The sequence below is a fragment of the Dendrobates tinctorius genome, unplaced genomic scaffold (genome assembly GCF_039654945.1).
Source record: "Dendrobates tinctorius isolate UK_male_01 unplaced genomic scaffold, ASM3965494v1 ptg000036l, whole genome shotgun sequence".
Taxonomy (NCBI): Eukaryota; Metazoa; Chordata; class Amphibia; order Anura; family Dendrobatidae; genus Dendrobates; species Dendrobates tinctorius.
Genome location: NW_027361704.1, coordinates 12940829 through 12960425, shown reverse-complemented (window position 1 = coordinate 12960425; position 19597 = coordinate 12940829). Strand labels below are relative to the sequence as shown.

The following is a 19597-nucleotide window of genomic DNA, read 5'->3' as shown; positions in this document are numbered from 1 at the left end:
TTGGATGTCTGAGAGTGCGTCCAGTTCCTTCACTTTGTGTTCCACCGAGTCCCCTCTTAATCATGGCCTTAGTTCGAACAAGCAAGAAAATAGAAAGGAGAACAATTCCATTATTCTTAGCTGAAGTTTTCAGGCTTGGTTGCCTACTTTGAACACAAATTTTTCAAGGGAAATATTTCAGTCCCCCGGGAACCTAAGGCAAGAGCATTGTGGAAGCGTCCCAAAGCAAAGGTACTTGGACTGGCAGTAGCAAGCCTCGTGGTTGACCTCCAGCTGTATCCAGAATCAAACTATGAGCTTTTTATCTGCGACTGCTTGTACACTACTGGAGATGAAATTTTGTAGAATTGTTAAAACATGCTCTGTGGGAGAATTATCATCTTCTGTGGGGTAAATGTCTAAACATGGTATGTGAATAAGCATATGCAGCACACCCACTTATGGGTGCTCAAATAGGAATCTACTCCAAGAATATATAGTATAAGAAATTTGGCTCTCCAGATAATGATGCAAAGTAAATTATTTCATGCAGTAACAACTTTGTTGCAAAAAATTGCAACAACTTGACCTATAAAACTGTCCCACTAGTTAACCCCTTTAGTGAACACCATAAAGAAATAAAATAAAAAACAAGGCAAAAAACAATGTTTTATCATCATACCGTCAAACAAAAATAACACGCAATCAAAAAGATGGATACAAATAAACATGGTACCGCTGAAAACATCATCTTGTCCTGGAAAAAAAAGAAGCCACAATACAGCTCCATCAGCGGAAAATTAAATAACAAACAACAACAAATTGGGCCTTAGATTGATGGCACTTCCCATCTATTAACCAATTCACAAGAGAAATCATGGAAGTTTAGCCATAAAAGTATCAAAGCTTTATTAAATCCAATACAAAAATACATAGACAAATAGACAAATTTAAAAAGAGAGAAATACCCAATATAACGCCACACATGGCATATACAATATGATGCTGAATGAAAAATCATGCACTTAAAAAAGTTGCTGAAAAACTGTCATACACAATAGGTCAGAAATGTTGAAAAAGCATCTAGAAATATATACATGCATCATACCCATATATGAATTAGTATCAGGGGTACATGCTAGGGGGAAGAGCAGATTAATCTGCAGGCCATAACCCTCAGTTAGAAATAGATAATGCACAGGTTTGCAAAATCAATCACAAATTTAACTGGCTATAAAGCCTACCAAAGTAGCAAGAGTAAAGAAAGTGAGGCTGACGAAGCTGCAGCTAATATGCAAGTTAGTAAGGGAAGAGAGCGCCATACATAGCTAATTCAATACTCAGTGAGAGGAAATGATGCCATAGAATTCCAGCATCGCGCTACTTCCATGCTTAATGTGAACCCAACCAGACCCATGGAAAGATAGAACATATGACCTGAGTGGCGTTGTAGATCCCCGATGCGCATTTCGCGTGAGCTTCGTCCTGGGGGGTAAGTGAATGAGGTTACAAGACCACTGTAACCTTATAAAGGGTGCCTTTAGTGTGTATGTATACCACCTGTGTGCAGACAGGACCGCAGTGCATAGTGTGTGACGTCAGTCAAAAGACGCCCATAAACTGTCTAACCAAATCCCCGTCCGCTACGTCGTGATGGGGGAGTGGCCCGAGTAAGTCAATGGTGACGCGTCCCCATGGTGACGCCAGCCGTGCGATAAAGGTGGAGACGCCTGCTCAGCCACCTCCTTGTTCAATCCGTCATGGAGGGGAAGTGGCTGGAGGGAATCAGTGAAAACGCATCCTCATGGTAACGCTGGCCACATGATGGAGGTGGGGAAGGTAGAAAGAACGGTCCGCCTTCTGCATCCAGCCCCTAATGCGGGCATTCCTCACTCCACTGAGGAAAGTCTAACGCTCGCCACCCAGCACGTGACGTCGCCTCCTGGCCTCTCCCACACCAACATGTCATGGTGAGGGGCGGCTAGAGCGTGCCAGGGAAGTCCTGCTCACAGGGGAGCGCACTACAGTATGCGACAGCGTCGCAGGCTGCCTGACCAAAACTCTTCCCGGCGTGTCGTGGGAGAGCAATCATTCAGGCAAAACCGACGAACACGTACAATAGTTTTTATTGTATAAAAGCGCTAAAACATAACAAAACTATATAAATGAGGTACCGCTGTAATCGTGCTGACCCAAAGAATAAAACTGCTTTATCAATTTTACCACACACGGAATGGTATAACCCCCCCCCCCAAAAAAAAAAGAAATTCATGTATTGCTGGTTTTTGTTCACTCTGCCTCCCAAAAATCGGAATAGAGAGCGATCAAAAAATGTCATGTCCCCGATAATGGTACCAATAAAAATGCCAACTCGTCCCGCAAGAAACAAGACCTAAAATGACTCTGTGGGCCAAAATATGGAAAAATTGTAGCTCTCAAAATGTGGTGATGCAAAAACTATTTTTTTTTAAATAAAAAGCATCTTTTAGTGTGTGACAGCTGCCAAATATAAAATCCCGCTATAAGACCTCTTTCACACATCCTGATATTTACTGTACCGCAGATGTCAGTATCCGTGTCTGTAATACTTCCGGCACACGTGTCATTGCGTGTGCCGCATCAGTACCACATGGACGGGTGCCAGGTAAGAAGCGTTACATTAAGCGCTGTTCCCCAGCGCTGGGTGCTGAATACGGCTCTCATCATTCTCCCATGCTCTGCTGGTGATCAGCACGAGCTGCGGAGAATGATGAGTTACATTTAAGTGATAAAAGAGACAGCAGGCCACGGCTCATGGGACTATTACTCCCATCAGCCTACCCCTGCTGCTGCTAAAAACAGTGACAGCAGGAGTGGCTGATGGAGGTATTCATCAGCCGTCGCCTGCGCTATAAATAAATAAATGAAAAAAGCTTGGGTTCTCCTGTATTTTCTATAACCAGCCAGGCAAAACTCACAGCTTGGGCCTTTAACCCTCAGCTGTCATCTTCAGCAACATTGGTTTTCAAGAATAGAGGGGTCCCAGACTCCCCACACTATATTTTTAATATTATTTAAATAAATGATTTTGAAAAAGATGACGTAGTTCCTCCCCATTTTTGACAGTCAGTCTTGCTAAAGCTGACAGCCTGGGGCTTGTATTCTCAGGCTGGTAAGGGGCCATGGCTATTGACCCTCCCCAGCCTAAAAATAGCAGATCGCAGCTGTCCAGAAATGGCACATCATCTATGGGTGCAGTGATCATTGCACCCCTAGATGAATTTATTGAGAGGTATAGTTTGTGAAATGGGGTCATTTATGGGTGGTTCTGCTGTTCTGGCACCTCACAGGCTCTCTCACTGGGTCATGGCACCTGAAAACCAGTAAAATCTGGTGCTCCTTGCCTTCTGAGCTTTGCACTGTGCCTGAAAAATATTTCCTGATTACATGTAGGGTATTGGCACACTCAGGAAATTTTTTACAACAAACTGAGGTCCATTTTTTCCTATTAGCCCTTAGGAAATTAAAAACTTGGGACTAAAACAACATTTTAGTGTAAAAATGTAATTTATTCTTTCTTCACCACTCTGTGGTATATAAAATTATGTGAGGCACATGTGGTGTTAATATGATCACTGTACCCCTAGATGAATTCATTGGGGAGTGTAGTTTGTAAAATGAGTTCACATAGAGGGGATTTCTGTTGTTATGGCAACTCAGGAGCTCTGCCAATGTGACATGGCACCTCAAACCATTCCTGCAAAATCTGAACTCCAATATGGCGCCTCTTCCCTTCTGAGCTTTGCATTGTGCCTCAAAAGTAGCATTCCCCTACATATGGGGTATCAGCGTACTCAAAAGAAATTGCACAACTTTTGGGGTCCAATTTCTCCTGTTACTCTTGGTAAAATAAAAAATTGGGGGGGCAAAAAGATTTATTTTGTAGAAAAAATATGATTTTTCTTTCACGGCTCTACGTTATAAACTTCTGTGAAGCACTTGGGGGTTCAAAGTGCTCACCACACATCTAGATAAGTTCTTTGGGGGTCTAGTTTCCAAAATTGTGTCACTTGTGGGGGGTTTCCACTGTTTAGGCACATCAGGGGCTCTCCAAATGTGACATGACGGCCAATCTCAATTCCAGCCAATTTTGCATTGAAAAAGTCAAACGGCGCTCCTTCCCTCTGCCATACACTCAGACAGTGATTTAGCCCCACATATGGGATATCTACATACTCAGGACAAATTGCTCAACAACTTTTATGGTCCAATTTCTCCTGTTACCCTTGGCAAAATAAAAAAAAATTATCTGATGTAAATTTTTTGTGAAAAAAAGTTGTGTTCATTTTTTTAATCATTCCAAAAATTCCTGTGAAGCACCAGAAGGGTTAATAAACTTTTGAACGTGGTTTTGAGCACCTCGAGGGGTGCAGTTTTTAAAATGGTGTAAAATAGACATATGGGAAATGTTATTTATTAAGTATTTTGTGTGACATATCTCTGCGATTTAAAGGTATGAAAATTCAAAGTTGGAAAATTGCGAAATTTTCATTTTTTTGCGAAATTTCCATTTTTTCACAAACAAACACAAGTTATATTAAAGAAAGTTTACTGCTTTCATGAAGTACAATATGTCAGAAGAAAACTTTCTCAGAATCACCTGGATTTATTGAAGCAGTCCAGAGTTATTACCTCATTAATGGACAATGGTCATAATTGTAAAAATTGGCCTGGTCATTAACATGCAAACCACCCTCGTGGGTAAATGGGTTAATAACATCTGGACATCATATTGAAAAATGTTATTTTTTAATGATAATGTTACTTTAACCCCAAATTTTTTAATTTTTACATGAGGTAACATGAGAGAGTGGACCCGAAAGTTTGTTACCCATTTGTTTCTGAGCACGGCCATAACACGCTAAAAAGTTCTGTTTGGATAAACAGTAGGGCTCAAAATAGAAGACGTGGCATTTGTTAATTGAAGTGTAAATTTGGCTGGACCAGATTGCAAACACCAAGTCTCATTTGCAGAGCCCCTGAGGTACCAAAGCAGCAGAAACCCCCAATAAATGATCAGATTATGGAAACTAGTCCTATCAAGGGATTCATCTAGGTGTGTGGTGAGAATTTTGAGCCCAAAGATGCTTCACAGAACCTTTGAAAATGTGGATGTGAACATTTTTTTTCCGCTAAAATGTTTTAGCCCCATAATTTTTCACAATTTCTTCTAAATGCTATGATACCCCATATGTGGTCGAAAACTGCTGTTTTGGCACATGGCAGAGCTCAGAAAGGAAAGGGCACCATTTTATTTTTGGAGCTTAAACTTGGCTGGAATTGATTTTGAATGCCATGTTGCAATTGCAGAGCCCCTGGCATGTCAAAACAGTAGAAACTCCCCACAGTTGAAAACTTTATGGAAACTAGACCCCTCAAAGAATTCATCTATTGGTGTACTGAACATTTTTAACATACAGTTAATTCTCAAAACTTTATAAAATTTAAATATGAGAATAAATTATATTTTTCACTGAAATACTGTTTAAACACCAATTTACAATTTACATGAGTGGTAATAGGAAAAAATGGACCCAATAATTTGTTATGCAATTTCTGCCAAATGTGGTGATACCCCATGGGGAAAAGCTAATGTTTGGACACTTGACAAAACTCAGAAAGCAAAGAGAGCTATTTACTTTTTGGAATGCAAATTTTGACGCCGTGTTGCATTCGCAGAGCTCCTTAAGTGCTAAAAAAGCTGAAAGATCCACAAGTGACTCCATTTTACAAACTAAACCCCATAAGATATTCATCTATTGGTGTGTTGAGCATTTTTAAATCACAATCTACATCTGGGGTCTCAAACTCAGCTGGGTATCTGGACTGCACATAGAAAAAAATAAATCTTGGGGGCCACATCTTTACATTACAAAGTGACATTTTTAATTATACAATTTTTTTTCTATACACTTTTTTAGAACATTTTTGGCGTGCTTATTTTATTTTTTTTAAATGGCATTCATCGTATGAGTTATGGCAGTTTTATAGGTTGGGTCATTCTGGATATTTCAACAACAATCATGCGCTTTTTTGTTTACTTTAGTTTAATATATATAATGTATTTTTAGTGACAAAATATGTTTTCATGCTTTATATTTAATTTTTACTTTTACATTTTTACAATTGACTGCATGTAGTAATATTGTCTTAGCAATTAGCACTATATTGTAATTCTGGCAAACATCTTGTAGTAATGTCCCCCATTTTTGTCTCCATCTTGTACTAACACCCCATCCTGGTCCCCTTCTTGTAATAATACCCCATCCTGATTCTCATATTGCAGTAAGGTCCCCATATTAATCCTTATTCTGGAGTAAAGTCCCCATTCTCCTCTCCTTCTTGTAGTAACACCCCATCCTGGTCTTCTTTTGGTGGGAATGACCCATCTTGGTCCCCATATTGTATTAAGTTCCCCATCTTGTAGTAATTCCCCATCCCGATCCTCATCTTATAGTAATTACTTAATCCTTGTCCTCATCTTGTAGTAATGTCCCATTCTGTCCCCATATTGTAGTAATGTCTCCTATTGTGCCATTCTTCACATACACAGAAAAGAAAAAAAGATTATTCTCACCTGTTCCCTATTCCCTCAATGTCCTTTCTGCATATGAGTCCCGCAGGTACTGTAGACCCCTTGATGATCACAGTCTGGTCCAAGGACACTGACGTCAGCCCTTTATTTCAGTTGATTGAATTACCATCACTAATAAGAAGGAAAAGTGCACTATTTGACTTTTGAAGAGGAATTTTGACTGGAAAAAAATGTGAATGCCATGTCACATTTTCGCTACCGCCAAATGTCAAAACTGCAGAAATCCCCACAAGTGACACCATTTTGGAAACTTCGCCCCTCAAGGAATCTATCTAGGGGTATAGTGACCTTTTTGTTCCTACATGTGCTTCTCAAAAGTTTGTAACATTGGGACTCAAAATGTAAAAAATGTGGTTTTTCCACTAATATTATGATTAAGCTCCATATTTTCTTTTTTCACAAGGGATTATGTGAGAAAATGTTCACCACAATACTTAAAACAAATTCTCCCAAACATGGCAATAGTCCATATGTATTCAGAAACTACTGTTTTGTGTACCGGCAGAACTCAGAAGGGAAGAAATGCTATTTTGGATTTAGAATGCAAACGCTTCTAGGGTAGTTTGTGGCTTCCAACTACAAAGTCCCAAGATACCTGAACAGAAGAAAAATACCCAAAGTGATCTCATTACAGAAACTAGTCTGCTGAGGAAAATTTGGTGCCAGAGCATTACTGTGGTGGTCAGTCTGGTAGATGTGATGCGCCTGCTGATGTTATCATTGAAGATGTTGCAAATGGCCTTTTTTGGGTTAACTGGACTGTCTTTTAAAAAAGCGCACCTAACCCTTGGCTTGTCAATTTCATCCATGTTCTCTGGGGATCAGTTGCCTGCCTTGTATCTCTGGCCACTCCACTGACTCTTCCTGCCTTTTGTGGTGCTTTGGCTCCCTGCCCCTCTGCGCTGCTGTTGTCACACTGCATGTCACCTTCCCAGGTTGGGTCAATGACTTAATCGTCCACCACTTCATCTTCCACTTCCGCACCCTGGTCCTTCTCCTGACTTGCTAACTTAACAACATCACTTGTTGGCAATTGTGTCTCATCAGCAATCCACCTCTTGCGACAGTAATTGCATTTTTCCCTCCATCATCTTTTTGTAAGCTTAACTTCTCAAATATTTGGGCATTGATCTTCTGCAATCTCCTCATATCCACCCTGAAACGGACAGGGCAAGAGGCCAGAATCTATAAATGGAAATGTGAACAGCTCTGTGTCCAAGTGTGGGATCATTTGTCTTGGGGCACTCAGCATGGAGGGAGAAAAGAGGATCAGGGTGTGTATTATGTGGTCCAGAATCATGTCTACTGAGACTCGGCCATGTAGAAGACAGGGTGGTGCTGGCAAAGTAACTGGAAGCATTATCTGCTATGCATCCAACAACCTTTTCACACTGGTCTGACTTCAATAGTAGTGTTTTGCACCCCCTACATAGTAGGACAGAAAGCTAAGTCAACAGGATGTGTGTGTTTGTTGTGCACCACAACAGGCAAAGTTTCACCTTGCCAATGGCTTCGGCCTCTGCGCTTACCATCAGCATCACATCTACTTCCATGTGCCTTGCCCATTTTAAATTTCATATGATATATCCATGCTGAAAAAACATTGCTGGATTTAATATTTCAGGAAAATTTGCACACCTCAGATGGACTTATTTAAATTCTTGAGCTATATAGCGATGCTATTGCAACCCACCAAGTCTGGCTATATGATTTTGACACACAACTGGTGCAGTCTAAATAGCGTATAATATTTCCCTGCTGAAAAAACTTTGCAGGATTAGTATCTCAGGAAAATTTGCCCGCCTCAGATGGACTTGTTACACAGTAGTAGCAATATAGTGATGCTATTGCTAACCAACCAAGTCTGGCTTTATGCTTTTCAACTGGTGCAGTATAAATGGTGTATAATATTTCCCTCCTCAGAACAATTTGCAGGGTTAAGAACAAAAAGAATATTATTATTCCTGAGAAGGGCTTTTGGTATGAGTTGCAGCAGAAAGGATGTGCAATTAACCCTATTCTGTCCTACACTATCTCTTTGGCATAATCTCTCCCTGAGTGCTACAAACAGCAGTATTAATATTGATCATAATTGGCCCTAATGAAGGCTGCTGTTGCAGTTGAAAGAAATATAAATGGTGTCTAATCCCTGCCTATACGCAGATAAAACTCTGTCTCTAGTTCAGCAGCTCTGCTCTGCCTGTTTCCAATGGTACACTGTGCCGAGCACAGCATCCCAGGTTTTATAAAGACCCGATGATACTATGTGGCCAGCTAATCACAGTAATGCCACTACTAACATGGCATATTAAAGTGACTGGCAGTCAAACTTTGCATGTTTATTGGCTGTCTGACAAGCGCAAAACATGTGGGGTGGGTACTCGAACTTGCGCTCGAGCATTCAAAAATACTCACCGAGTATCTCAAACACTCTGATGCTCGAGCGAGTAACAAGCCGTGACGAGCATGCTCGCTCATGACTAGGGCTTACCCATAATAAAGTGCCTGTGCAAAGGTCCTCACTGCACATTTCACGTGTGCTTTTTCAACTAGGTATAATTAGGTGAGTGCCCTGTCTAATAATACTGTACTTGGGATTTGTTAAATAAAGTTACTTAATCATTCATTTAGATGTCCAATTGCTATAAAAAATTCACAGGACACTCATGTAATACTGCCGATAAGAAAACAATGAGTAAGAGTTAAAGAGGACCTGTCACCAGTTTAAAACTGTCCAGTTTTTGCTCTTCTTTTTATTTCCACTGCTCCCATGACTTTTCTTTTTTTTTTTTTTTTTTTTAAATCTGCCATATGGTTCCTGAAATGTAGGCCTTTATATTTAATTCCAAATTTTATGGTCATGCCAAGAATACGATCAATTATTATTCACGTATTAGCTTCTACATATTTGCTTTTTCTCGCTCTTCTTTTTTTCACTACTCATTCTACTCCTTTTTACTTTTTTCTATTCTCCTTTCGTGATTAGATTGCAACTAGCATGAGATATAAGCTACCAGAATCATGCACATCTGTTATAAATTGTCATGATCCAGGACGGGATTTCGCTTTGACCCGTCCTGGTTAGACTAGGGGTTAATTGTGCTGCCTCTCTCTGGCAGCAGGAGGCTATTTAGTGCTCACTGGACCTGGGTCCGGTGTCAGTTATACTCCTGCCCTCGGCTGAGTTAAGTGACCTCTTGTATACGTGTGCCTTGTGCCTGATATCTTGCTTGTTTGTTCGGTTGTGATCTGGTTCTGTCCCTGTTACGAGTTCTGCCTGACCCTCTTGTACTGCGCTACCTCTCGTGTATGACTCTCTGCTTGTGACCCGACTTCTCTCTGCTCGTCCCCTTGGTACCACGTCGCCCTCTTGTGTATGACCTTTGGCTCTGTCTGACTACCCGTCTGTTCGTCCCTCCTGTACCTCGTTCGCCCGTACTGTGTGTGACCTCTGTTTTGCCTGACTCTGAGTTGTTGTATGGTGTCCTGTCCTATCTGAATACAGGACGCTAAGCCCCGCCCCCTTGCAGTCACATGACCATAGGTCCCGTGCACATTATTCAGTTTTAGTGTCCGCAGGTCCTTTGCCTCTTTACCTTCCAGCGCTGACTGGACCCTGACACTATTATCCTGAAGCACGCATGGCCACCTCTGCTGCACACTCCACAGGTATCTTTTAGCACTGCTTCTGTTCTCAGGACACACGCACTGGCTCTAGGAGCGAGTGTAGTGCGGTGTCTCTGACATTATAACTGACCCATACCATTTTTTTTTCTCTGCTCCCATTCACCTGTGTGTGTGATGGATCCTGTGCACGCTCTTTCTGAGCAGGTTAAGCATCTGACGCAGATGTCTCAGAAACTCTTTGGAGAACAAAGAGTCCTGGCTCAGTCTCAGCAGCTGATCGCTGACACTGTGCATGGGGTTCTTTCATTGGGGGATCGGGATGTTACATTAATTTCCCCTGAGTCTCCAGTGAAGTTACCAGATACCTTTTCTGGAGATAAAAATGACTTCAGAGTGTTCAAGGAGGGCTGTAAGCTTTTTTTTTCCCTTAAGACCACACTCTTCTGGGGATGAAAGTCAGAGAGTGGGGATCATTATGTCTCTGTTAAGGGGAGCCCCCCAAGCTTGGGCTTTCTCCCTTCCTACCACGGCCCCTGAGCGTATGACTGTGGATGCATTTTTTGAGGCCCTGGGGCATATTTATGATGAGCCTGATCGGGTGCGTATGGCTGAGGACAGGCTGATGAATGTTTGCCAGGGGAAACACTCAGCCGAGTGGTTTTGCTCAGAGTTCAGACGCTGGGCTGCTGAGGTCTGCTGGAACGACGCTGCTCTCCGGGGGTTGTTCCGCAGAGGCCTGTCTGAGCATCTGAAAGACGCCTTGGCTCTCCACCCCCCACCTGATGCCCTGGAGGAAGCTATGACACAGGCCGTCCGAATGGATCGCAGGTTACGGGCAAGGGGAGTGATACAAACCGAGACATCATTGTTCTCCCAAGGAAGGGGAGCCAGTTCTTCACTGAAAATCACGGCGATGGGAACCATCAACCGTAAGGAGGAAGAAAGGAGGCAACGGCACGTGAGAAAATGCTGTGTTCACAGTGGCGAGTCTGGACATGGGAAAAAGGATTGCCCCTCCCGGCCACTAACCAACAAACGACTGAGCCCGGGTGATTATCGTGGAGGTCACCCAGGCTCTCAGGTACCCTTTTCTGCATTTTCTAAAATGTCATTCCAAGTGGAACTTTGTTGTGGGGGTGTCTCCACATCCACAACTGCCTTCGTGGATTGCGGTTCATCATTGAACTTTATTGACTCTGATTTGGTGGCCAGGTGTAAGTTAGGGACAGTTAGGTTGGAGACTCCGATTCACCTTGTTGCTATTGACAAAACACCACTGGGTAAGAATGACATTGTGTTTTGTACTGAAGAGTTTCTCCTTAAAGTGAGTTCCTTACATCAGGAACGTATTTCATGTTTTGTAATGAACAACCTGCCTGCGGGACTGGTGTTGGGGTTCCCCTGGTTACAGCTGCATAATCCTGTGATTAATTGGGAATCTCGGGATATTGTTAAATGGGGTCCCTATTGCTCTGAGAAATGTCTTGTTTCTGTGTCTGTGTCGTCCGTGGGTCTAGAAGGCATTCCGGAGTGCCTGATAGATTATACTGACGTTTTCTCCGAAAAAGAGGCTGAGGTTTTACCACCACACCGCCCATTTGATTGTGCCATTGACCTGGTTCCAGGTGCTAAATTGCCCAAAGCCCGCCTGTATAACCTCTCGGGTCTGGAACGGGCTGCGATGAAGGAATATATTTCTGAGAGCCTCCGTAAGGGACATATTCGTCCTTCTGTTTCTCCTGTGGCGGCAGGGTTCTTTTTTGTAAAAAAAAAAAGACGGTGGTTTGCGCCCATGCCTCGATTTTCGTGAGTTAAATAAAATAACTGTGAGGAATACTTATCCCCTTCCACTTATTCCTGATTTATACAATCAGTTGTCCGGAGCCAAGTGGTTTTCGAAATTAGACCTACGGGGAGCGTATAACCTTATCCGAGTCCGGGATGGAGATGAATGGAAGACCGCCTTTCTCACCACTGAAGGGTTGTTTGAAAATTTGGTCATGCCCTTCGGCCTGACCAACGCTCCAGCGGTCTTCCAAAATTTCATAAATCATGTGTTCTCCGATTTGATTGGACGTTTTATGGTGGTGTATTTGGATGACATTTTAATCTACTCGCCTGATAAACAGACTCACATTGGTCATGTTCGGGCAGTTCTCCAAAGGCTCAGGGAGAACTGTCTGTTTGCTAAACTTGAAAAATGTTTATTTTTTGTTCAGGAACTGTCCTTTCTGGGGTTCATCGTGTCTGCTGAAGGGTATCGCATGGATCCTAATAAGGTGCAGGCCATTCTCGAGTGGGTTCAACCGTGTGATTTGAAGGGTCTGCAACGTTTCCTAGGGTTCGCTAATTATTATCGGAAATTTATAAGGGGGTTCTCACAGGTGGTTAAACCCCTCACAGACATGACTCAAAAGAGGGCCGATATCAAGAATTGGTCAACCGCAGCGGTAGCGGCCTTTCAGTTTTTGAAAAAATGTTTCATGTCGGCCCCGGTTCTTATCCAACCGGACCCCTCTGAACCATTTATTGTTGAGGTAGACGCCTCAGAGGTGGGGGTGGGGGCGGTATTGTCCCAGGGACCCGCCACTTTGACCAATTTAAGACCTTGCGCCTTTTTCTCAAAGAAGTTCTCTCCGGCAGAGAGAAACTATGATGTGGGGAATCGGGAACTTCTGGCCGTAAAATTGGCTTTTGCAGAATGGAGGCATTTTTTTGGAGGGGGCTGTCCATCCTATATCGGTAATCACGGACCACAAAAACCTAGCTTACATCGAGTCTGCTAAAAGGTTGACTCCCAGACAGGCTAGATGGTCACTTTTTTTTTCTCGATTCAACTTCTCGATCACTTTCCGACCAGGATCCAAGAATATCAGAGCGGATGCGTTGTCACGCAGTCTAGATCCGGTGTCCCCCCCGGAACCTCCATCCTCCATTCTTCAGCCTGGGGTGGTGGTGGCAGAGGTTTCTAATGTGTTGGAACGAGAGATTCGAGAAGCCCAGGCTCTTGCACCTCCAGCTAAGCCGGTGGATAAACTTTATGTGCCAGCTCAGTTTCGTCTCAAGGTCCTCCAGGAGTTCCATGACTCAGTTCTGGGTGGACATCCAGGGATCTCAGCGACCCGGAAGGCCATTGCTAGAATGTTCTGGTGGTCTTCTTTAGCCTCTGATGTTGGGGAGTATGTGTCTGCGTGTGAGGTTTGTGCCCGTGCGAAAACTCCCCATAACCGGCCGGCCGGGGAATTGGTACCACTGCCAATTCCTGAGAGACCATGGACTCATCTGTCCATGGATTTCATCACCAACCTTCCCCCTTCCAAGGGTAATACCGTGGTCTGGGTCGTAGTGGACAGGTTTAGTAAGCAGGCACATTTTGTACCTTTGGCAGCTCTACCTAATGCGGAAACATTGTCCAGATTGTTTGTGGAGCATGTGGTGCGGTTGCATGGGGTACCCCTGAATGTGGTGTCTGATAGGGGAGTGCAATTTGTGTCCAGATTTTGGAGAGCTTTTTGTAGGAGGTTGGGTATTAGTCTGTCCTTTTCATCCACCTACCATCCAGAGACTAATGGGCAGACTGAGCGGACCAATCAGTCTCTGGAGCAAATTCTGCGTTGTTTGACCTCAGCCCAACAGGATGATTGGTGTTCTGTGTTACCATTGGCTGAGTTTGCTTTTAACAACCGCACTAACCAGTCTACGGGTACATCTCATTTTTTTTGCAATTATGGGTTTCATCCTCATTTTGGAGAATTTTCCCGCTTGAATTCTGGGTGTCCTGGGGCGGACGAGTCGATCCAGCGGTTGGGGGAGGTATGGCGGGAGGTCCAGAATAACATTACGAAGGCCCAGGACAAATGTAAATTTTTTGCGGACAAAAAACGATCCGTGGGTCCAGTGTTTCAGGTCGGGGATAAGGTATGGTTATCCACCAAAAATATAAGGCTCAAGGTCCCCTCTGCGAAGCTTGGACCCAAGTTTATAGGTCCCTATGTAATTACCGAAGCAATTAACCCGGTGGCTTTTCGGTTGCAGCTCCCGCCATCTCTGCGGATCCCAAATGTTTTCCATAAGGCCCTTTTGAAACCTGTGAGGTCCAGTGGGGAGGGATCATCATCTTCCCCGACACCGGTTCTGGTAGATGGGCAGGCTGAGTACGAGGTGGAACGAATTGTCGACTCCAGGTTGGTCCGTCGCGCCCTTCAGTATCTGATACATTGGAAGGGCTATGGTCCTGAGGAACGCTTGTGGGTTCCTGCTCGATCAGTTCATGCAGATCGGTTGATCCGAGCCTTTCACGCCAAGTACCCTGAGAGACCTGGGGGTCCGGTGGCCCCCCATTGAGAGGAGGGTACTGTCATGATCCAGGACGGGATTTCGCTTTGACCCGTCCTGGTTAGACTAGGGGTTAATTGTGCTGCTTCTCTCTGGCAGCAGGAGGCTATTTAGTGCTCACTGGACCTGGGTCCGGTGTCAGTTATACTCCTGCCCTCGGCTGAGTTAAGTGACCTCTTGTATACGTGTGCCTTGTGCCTGATATCTTGCTTGTTTGTTCGGTTGTGATCTGGTTCTGTCCCTGTTACGAGTTCTGCCTGACCCTCTTGTACTGCGCTACCTCTCGTGTATGACTCTCTGCTTGTGACCCGACTTCTCTCTGCTCGTCCCCTTGGTACCACGTCGCCCTCTTGTGTATGACCTTTGGCTCTGTCTGACTACCCATCTGTTCGTCCCTCCTGTACCTCGTTCGCCCGTACTGTGTGTGACCTCTGTTTTGCCTGACTCTGAGTTGTTGTATGGTGTCCTGTCCTATCTGAATACAGGACACTAAGCCCCGCCCCCTTGCAGTCTCATGACCATAGGTCCCGTGCACATTATTCAGTTTTAGTGTCCGCAGGTCCTTTGCCTCTTTACCTTCCAGCGCTGACTGGACCCTGACACTATTATCCTGAAGCACGCATGGCCACCTCTGCTGCACACTCCACAGGTATCTTTTAGCACTGCTTCTGTTCTCAGGACACACGCACTGGCTCTAGGAGCGAGTGTAGTGCGGTGTCTCTGACATAAATCTTTCTAAATGTGATAAAATTATGAATACTTTTGTCTACTGTGAAGTTTTATTTCTTTCAATTTTATATTGTTCCATATTACCCAGTGTAATTATTTGCATGTCAAATATACTTGTGTGCACGTGTAGATATTTTGTAGGCCATGATCAAAGTCCAAATGGTACCAAATTGTTGGCCCCTCTCCATATAAAACAATCTGTTGATGAACATACCATCTCAATAAATTCCTATGCATTAGAGTCTGGAGTGCCTTAGTTTTCCTTCATAACTTTATGATCGATACTTACCATTGCTCACCCAATACCCAGCAAATGTGTGCTTACCTTATTGCATTACTGCCCCATGTTACTTTGATTCTATATTATATTGTATATTACATTAACATTATGATCTACAATTATTTAATTATTGTATTTCATCATATGGTATTACATTTTTTTCATAACTTTTTGTGGTAGGTAAAAACAAAATTTGCTTTATTCCTGGAATGGTTGGACCAATTCTGGAAATGACACTGATTCCTGAAGATGAATTACGCAAAGCCACAATCCCTATCTTCTTTGATATGATGCTATGTGAATACCAACATCATGGAGATTTCAGAAAGGTAACATGAGGCTAAGGAAGTAATGTAGGTTATATGAAAAATACAATTGTTTCAGATTTTCAATTACTTGTTTAGCAGTTTATGTCCTTGTGGTCACTTGATCTAACTACAGTATGATTGACTAAAACTCATTAATTGAAATACTGTTACCACGCATCTGTTCCCTTCCTAACATATAAAGTTGTTATTTTGCTTTAGAAAGTGTGTTTTGCGATATTGCTTTGTCTTTTAATTGTTAAGGAGGGAAGATAGAACCTTATAATGTTGGAGGAAGCATGCAGAAAGCAAAAATTTACAGAAAAATTGTCTAGCATCCTCATTTTAGCATATTCTAGCAAGTTATCAATCTTGGAGGCAAAGTTAGATTTAATCAGCCAATTTTACATTACTGTTTTTATAGAATATCTTCTGTCCAGCTATTAGTAAGCAGTGTCGTCCAAGTTATCCTATTGCAATAATCTTTGCAATTGATTACTTATCTGTGCTTGAACAAAATTTGGTGCCAATAGAAGCTGAGAAGCAACAACACACTGCTAAATACTGTATCAACTTTAAAGGGAACCTGTCATCAGTTTTGGCCGATATAAGTTATGGCCACCATCTTTCGGGGCTGAAATGCAGCATTCTAGAATGCTGTATATCTGCCCCCAACCCAACCTGGAAGAGATGAAAAATAACTTTTATTATACTCAGCTGTGGGGCAGTCCGGTCTGAGGGGTGTCGCTGGTCTTGGTCCGGCGCTTCCCATCTCCGTGCAATACTGTCTTCCTTCTTGCTTCGTGTAGCTGACTCGTCCCTGCATCATCCACACAGTCTCTCCAGCATCGAGCTCCTGCGCAGGTGTACTTCTCTGCCCTCAACAGGGCAGAGAAGTACACCTGCGCAGGAGCGCGACACGAAGCAAGCAGGAGGATAGCATTGCATGAAGATGGGAGGCGTTGGACCATGACCAGCGACACCTCTTGGACCGGTGTCTACCCCGCAGGTGAGTATAAGTTATTTTACTTCTCTTGCAGGTGGGGTTGGGGGCTGATAAACAGCATTATAAAATGCTGTATATCAGCCTTGAAAGATGGTGGTCGTAACTTATATTGGCCAAAACTGATGACAGGTTCCCTTTAACCTATTTTCAGCTCACCACTCACTTTTGCACGTACGTAAAAAAAGTGGGAGCAAACTCTTTTTAAAGCCTCCAGGATTCCAATTTTAATATTCTAATTACAGTATAAAGTGATCTCAACCATAGATTGCATAAAAGCAGTATAAATAGTGAGGCACCTCCTGGATTTCATACTAATTTCACTTCTCCAGATTCCTTAAAGATTGTATTCATGGACATGAATTCCATAGTTACTAAAACATTTCTTTGCACTCCCCTATTAAGTTATAGGTCAAAGGCAGGGGCGGGACTACCGTGGTCGCAGGAGTCGCAGCTGCAACGGGGCCCGGAGTGTTTAGGGGCCCGATCGGGGAGCTGCAGGTGCTTATTGGCTGTGCAGCTCCTTGCTTTGAGTGGCTGCAAGGCTTCAATTGGCCTGACGCGATGGCTGCACACAGGACCTGTGATAAGGTCACAGGAGGGGAGGAGTCAGGGGTCACATGATCAAGAGCCTCCATATGTGTGCAGGACTCTGCAGTGCTGGTTGTCATGGTACTGGATGAAAGTGGGGTCAGGAGGGGTTTACAGGTGGATGTAGCAGAACCATGTGTGTGTGAGGTGTATGGCGCGCAGCCGTGTATGTATGGGGTGTACTGAGCAGAGCCGTTTGTGTACGAGGTGAGCAGAGCCGTGTGTGTACGAAGAGTGCGGAGCCACGTGTGTACGAGGTGAGCGGAGCCGTGCGTGTACGAGGTGTACGGAGCGGAGATGTGTGTGTATTTTGGCATGGGGGTCCATTTGAAAGTTCGCGTACCTTAAGTTCTTCTTGATACTCAAAATGATGGGAGACCATGTATCCTGGTAATTTTCAGCCTGTCTTTAGCTTAAACATAAACATTTTTCATGCAAAGAGAAGAGGTCGCACTCATCGAGATGGAAGTTTCACTGATTTATTGACATATCATGAACATGTCAAGTCGGGGGAGTGACATAAGGAGTGCAAGAAAGGCTGACAACGGCCGTTTCGCGCTGCTCGAGTGCTTCAACGGGTCAAACAGTGGGGGGAAGTGCTGGGTTCATATGGAAATCACATCACTCCGTACCTCCTCCCTCCACAGCTGCTGTCTAAGTGACATTAGTGAATTAAAAACATGCTGAGATGCATTACAACATACAAAAGCATAAATACAACTTACTGCACAAGCAGAAAAATGGTTACATCGAGAGATAAATTACAATGCATATTCATATATCGAAGACTACTGTTATTTTCATATATCGAAAACTATTTTTTTCTTTTTCTTATGGAAAACATCTACAATCATATGTATCCAGAGACCAAACTGTCTCACTATTATTGTATTGAACCATTGATATACTCACAAAAAAAAAAAAAAAAAATTTCACAAAAATTCTGTCAAAAATTTTTTTAAAAAAAAAAAAAAAAAAAAATTTTAAAAAAAATTCTGTCAAAAAAATTTTTTTTTCAAAAAAAAAAAAAATTTTTTCTTATCCTGAAATGAAAAATGTAAATTGTGTGCAACTTATTATCTGTTTTTTTAGAATTCTCATAAACTACTATGTACCTGCATGGCTGTATCTTATTATGGATAAACACAATAATGGACTATCAATGACAAATCTCAATCATAGCGGTCAAAAACCGCTGCACCGAAAACGCACAATGTATATGTGCACGTATACTATACAAACAAAAAACAAGTCACTAAACAATTCAAATGCTACGGGAAAGAAAACCCACCAAATTCAAAAAGATGTCTTTGTCTCAAATATGTGAAAGTTCATCAAAGCTGCAATAAGAGACTCCAGAGGAAAGGTACCAACCAGAAAAACCACATGTATACATGTGTGACCTAGTTCTCCTATCAACATCAAGAGAAATGAGGGAAAATATAAACTCCTTCATAAAAAAACAGCCATGTCTATTCTATCATTAAAACCCAGCGGACCTGTCGCCTGTGTATTCATAATCCACCTGGATTCTCGTTTTAATAGGATTTTATTTAAATGCCCTTCCTGCGGCGGTAAAACCACCTTCTCGATTCCTGCAAAGGAGAGAACATTAGGGTCATTTCCATGTGCATCTCTTACATGGTTAATTAAACGTGGGACTCCTTTTCCCGTTCTAATGGACTTAAAATGCTCACGAAAACGAATGTATAGCGGACGTATGGTTTTACCTATGTAGAAAAACCGACATGTGCAAAAAATCACATAGACTACATGGTCTGTCTTGCATGTGATCAAATCTGTTACTGTATGCGTGACCGCGCCCATGTGTAGTGTACGATCAGTACGATGAAATTTACAATAAGGACAATGGCCACACCTATAATTCCCTTGTGGTGTTCCTTTACTCAGCCAAGTGTCACGCTTAGAGATATTCTGGTTAAGAATCGGATCGTCACTAATTCTTGTACTCCGCTTACATGAGATAAGGGGCTCTCTAGATACTATGTCACTTAAATCCCTATCTTGTTCCAAAATATGCCAATTTTTTCTAATTGCTGCTCGTATCTGACAATCCATGGGACTATATCGAAAACAGAAGGTAAATCTCTTTT

The 19597-nt window shown here is 42.9% G+C and overlaps 1 protein-coding gene across 1 annotated transcript in view; it reads left to right on the top strand.

The window, feature by feature from the left end:
* The window catches only part of DOCK2 (dedicator of cytokinesis 2), a 1017649-nt gene that overhangs the window by 605293 nt on the left and 392759 nt on the right, over window positions 1-19597 (top strand). Inside the window, exon 33 of the mRNA XM_073573729.1 lies at window positions 15765-15913. Coding sequence (XP_073429830.1) covers window positions 15765-15913 — 149 coding nt within the window. The remainder of the gene's footprint in view (window positions 1-15764; window positions 15914-19597) is intronic.